The sequence below is a fragment of the Drosophila mojavensis genome, unplaced genomic scaffold (assembly GCF_018153725.1).
Source record: "Drosophila mojavensis isolate 15081-1352.22 unplaced genomic scaffold, ASM1815372v1 contig_74, whole genome shotgun sequence".
NCBI classification, from domain to species: Eukaryota; Metazoa; Arthropoda; class Insecta; order Diptera; family Drosophilidae; genus Drosophila; species Drosophila mojavensis.
Genome location: NW_025318899.1, coordinates 17,403,026 through 17,407,140, shown reverse-complemented (window position 1 = coordinate 17,407,140; position 4,115 = coordinate 17,403,026). Strand labels below are relative to the sequence as shown.

General features: G+C 48.7%; 1 protein-coding gene across 1 annotated transcript; it reads left to right on the top strand.

Annotated features, from left to right (window-relative positions):
• The first annotated feature begins 860 nt into the window (after nucleotides 1–860).
• Nucleotides 861–3,311, top strand: LOC6582858 (protein sneaky). The gene is made up of 3 exons (XM_002008507.4): nucleotides 861–1,822; nucleotides 1,898–2,485; nucleotides 2,553–3,311. The coding sequence occupies exons 1-3, from the start codon at nucleotides 902–904 to the stop codon at nucleotides 3,180–3,182; spliced, it is 2,139 nt and encodes a 712-aa protein (XP_002008543.3). The 5' UTR covers nucleotides 861–901; the 3' UTR covers nucleotides 3,183–3,311.
• The last annotated feature ends 804 nt before the right edge of the window (nucleotides 3,312–4,115 follow it).

Below are 4,115 nucleotides of genomic sequence, written 5' to 3'. Positions count from 1 at the left end.
CGGATTTTGATGCATTTTGATCGCTCAGCGCTGCAGTTCATAAATTTTTAAACGGTCGCCTGCAAAACAAACAAGCTCGAAATTTATTCATTGCAGCCAAGACACACACATGCACACACACACACACACGCACACGCATGTAATCAATTTTTATTTTAGAGTCCGCTCTGTAAGGTGCCCGGGCAGGTGCAAAAGTTCCCTTGCTCTATTATAATTGGATTACATGCAGCTTCAGTTCGCTTCAGTTCAGGTTCGATTGGCTCGAGCGAAGGACTCTGCTCTAGCCGGTCTCGGCTGTGTCTGGTCCGCGGCCCGGTCTGGGAATGTGTGGAGCTGTGTCTGCTACGCTGATCAGGCATTTTTAACGAGTGCCCAGTCGGGAGCTGCACTCATTTATAGTCTCTGTTTGGGGCGGCGTCGACTGCTGCTGCTGCTGCTCTTAAATGACAACGGGCAGAGTCAGCCGTCCGTCCCTTCGTCTGTCCGCCTGGGGAATTGCCAGTGTTGCGTGTGGCAGCTCGAGGAGTGCGCCATAAAACGGTTAAGAGTGAGGCAGTTTGAGAGCCTTAAACGCAGCTGCGCCCATTGAGCCAGCTTAATGCGCTGCCTCGACTCGCCTCCACTCGCCTCCGCTCGCCACCTTTCGCCACTCTCCACATCTTTACGCAGTGCGTTAATCCTCCGTTTAACCTTGAGCTTAAACTATTTGTGTTTCAAGTGTCTCCTTTGCACTTGCCGTAATATGACCATTGTGAGCTTAAGAAACTCTGGCTCGAGCGTCTCTCTTTCAGAAGTTTTTCCTTAGCCCTGTCGGAAAATGAGTTTCTGTTTTTCTCTTTTTCCAGATTATTTCACTTGGGGCTTTTCTATCAGTTTATCAAACTGTTTTGTGCTTTGAGTCATGTTTCACATATCGGACTTGATTGCAAAGATCTTGGCCTGGGCGGGCAAGCCCGTTTACTGTTTGCTCTATGGCCGGGACGATCTGAACTCCTGGTGGATGCGGCTCACGCGTCATCTTTGCAGCTTCGTGGTGGGCATCGTCTTGGGCTATTTGCTGTGGATTCTCTTCGCCATGAATGCCAACTTGGGCCTGATATTGAAGCGTTTGATGCCGGAGCGAATGGTAGTGTGGGTGGTCATCCTGTGGAGCGGACTCTCCTATATGCTAAGCCGCAATGTGCGTGTGATAACATTGCTGATGTTCGTCAGCCTGCTGGGCAAGGCGGGCCAGAGCTACCTGCGAGCGGTGGCCTTTGCCTTTGTCATTGCGGGGCCCATTGACAATCTGGTGCAGAACGCGCAGGAGGTGGCTCGCGTGTTCTCCTGCACCACATTGCTCACCTACAATCTGACCAAGACGCGGTTCGATCTGATGGCCAAGCCCTTCACAAATACACTGCAAACAATGCGGGAGGACTTGGACGAGATTCAGGTCAATTTCAGGGAATTGCAGACCATTCTGGACGATCTCAAATACGGCGTAGAGAACACAAATATCGAGGACGATAAGTTTGGCCACAAGCAGGAGCGTAGAGCAGCCAAGAATGTCAGCGAGCCCACTTTCAACAATTCCAGCAAGCAGGTGCCCAAAGCGTCTGCCGTCCAGGCGAAATTCCTGCGCAACATGCGAAACCGTTGCAAGCATCAGCTGCGCAGTGGACATCGCGTCTGCCAGGAGATATTCCTGCAGGGCTATCGCAAGTGCACCACCAATTTTCCCGACTGGCTGGTGGGCGTCCTCTGCTGGCCCTACCGAGTCGATGTCATATGCAAAATCAACATGTTCGGCAATCCAGATAAGGTGTGCGATGCCTCAAAGGTGAGAATGCATTCCCTGCCAGAAATTTCTATAGCTTGAATTGAATTGAATTGTTTCTTTCTCATCCATTTCCAGGTGGTTCCTCCCAAGTTTGGCGAGACTTATGTCAAGCTCTTGGTGGCCGAGCATGAGCTGTACGACAATAACTCCAATATCGAGATCACCTATCAGCTGCAGAACATCACGACCTCCGAGCAATTCCTGAGCGCCAAGGAGACCTCGGAGCAGTTCATGAAGGACTTTGAGCACAAGAAACGCATCTTTCAGACCGTCATGCGAGTGGTGGAGAAATTCATGTATTTGTTCGTGCTGATCGTCATATATTCGTCGATCCGATACCAATATCTGTACTGCACCGACCTGGAGTTTGACAATATTTACATAACGGACTACTTCAGGCACGTGGACGAGCGTCGCAAGCGGGAAAGGAAACGATCCGTACTGCCGCTGCGCAGCCACGAGAAGCCCATGTTTGTGGAGGGGCTGGGCAGAAGCGAGGGCAAGGCGATCCATATATTCAATTTCCTGCACTTGTCCCTGGAAATGGTGACAGCGGGCGTGTTCCTTGTGCTGGATCATCTGGTCGTCAGTCTGCTGCAGACAATACATCAGCGATCGCTGATCATCTATCGGCAGGAGGGCGAGCACGAGGTGCGCTTTCGTGTGAGTATGCATATGAATAGGAATTATGATGGGGCGCTTATTGAACTCGCTAACCCATCGCCCTCAGATCAATGGCACTGGGCTGATGGCTCGTCTGCTGCGCACCACCATGCGGAACTTCAACATACACGAGCGCGTCTCCACATCGCTCAGCAACGAGGAGTGCCTGCCGGTGGCTCATGTGCTACCGCGGAGCTTTTATATCGAACTCTTGCTGATTTACCTACTCATCATACTGCTGATCTATGAGAGCGCCAAGCTGCTCGGCCTGCGTCGCACCATCTGCGGCTATTTCTACTACAAGCACGAGAAGAGGCGCATTCTCTACCTGTTCACCACGTTCCTGCGCTCTCGGCTCTACAATAGGGATCTGCTGCTCAAGCGCGCCGAGGAGAACCTGGCCTCGCGTCACCTCCAGGGCAAGAGGAATATATTTCTACTGCTGCGCCTCAAGTCGCCCAAATACTTTGGCTGGCTGGCGCGTTACGATTGCGGCAAGCGCCGCTGCCTCATCTGCAATGCTGTGGAGAACGACGAGTTCGTCATCTGCGACCAGTGCACCCTGCCCTATTGCAGGCCCTGCTGCCGCGAGCTCAAGTTCATCTGCATCTACTGTGGCAATCTAATGACAGCCAGAGATGACTATGATAGCTCTGCCACACGCGACGCCAATCTTTCCAATCGCAAGGAGAAGTAGTAGAGCTAGCAAATCTCTCTCATTAAAGAGAGTAATGTATATGTAGATATTGATTTGCAAAAAATGTAAAATTAGTTTAAAAATGCAGAAAGAAATAAGTAAGATTGATCTAGTAGGGATTTGCAGCAATTATTCTACTCTTATTTTTCTTCCTTTGGAATGGGACGACTGCTCCAGTTGGGATTTCTCGGAAAGTGAGAAGAACCCCTTCATATTCCAATTATTCCACTTCTCTTTCTTCTCTTGGAGAGGGAAGAAGTATCGAAACTTGAAAATATACAAAAAGTGTTTTATTCATTACTGGAATCTGTTAGTGGATTAATCCTTCCATCCATCTGTCCCTTCGCCCTTCTATCCATCTGTTCATAAAATACGCATATTTCAGAGACTTTTTGGGGCAGACCGTCGCGACGTTTTGACGGTCGGAGGGAAGCACTGCTCGACTCAGCTCATCATCCTAATCAAGCATCATCATCCTACATCGAAGAGGAGGTGGTGGAGGCCACGCCTTTTTCTTACATACCCTTACACCCTTACTTTTCATAGTCAATAATTTCCTAAGGTAATCCGAATTTTGATCAGAAATAATATTTGATATTTCGTCAAATCTTGCACAGTTCTTCGTAATATTCCAATGCTTCCTCTTCATTCTCTTTCTCTTTCTCTCTCTCTTTGCTCTTTATCTTTTTTTCTCTCCACTGCTCTTCCTGATTTTATTAATATTTTCCTAAATATGTCTAAGCTAAACTACTTTATATAGCTCCCACCTATATCTCTCTATACGTTCTCTCTTCACTTCAACTCTATGTTCCTTTGAATGCATCTAGAGTTTCTGGGATTCTTGTCAACTTGTAATGGGATCTGTGCAGTAATTGTCCATTTTCCAGTCTACAGAACTTAATTCTTGGTGGGCTTTTGAGCGTGTGTGTGTGT

Coding starts and splice junctions, on each gene's coding strand:
- LOC6582858 (XM_002008507.4), top strand. CDS start 902: ATGTTTCACATATCGGACTTGATTGCAAAGATCTTGGCCTGGGCGGGC. Junction 1,823..1,897: donor AGGTGTGCGATGCCTCAAAG/GTGAGAATGCAT, acceptor ATCCATTTCCAG/GTGGTTCCTCCCAAGTTTGG. Junction 2,486..2,552: donor AGCACGAGGTGCGCTTTCGT/GTGAGTATGCAT, acceptor CATCGCCCTCAG/ATCAATGGCACTGGGCTGAT.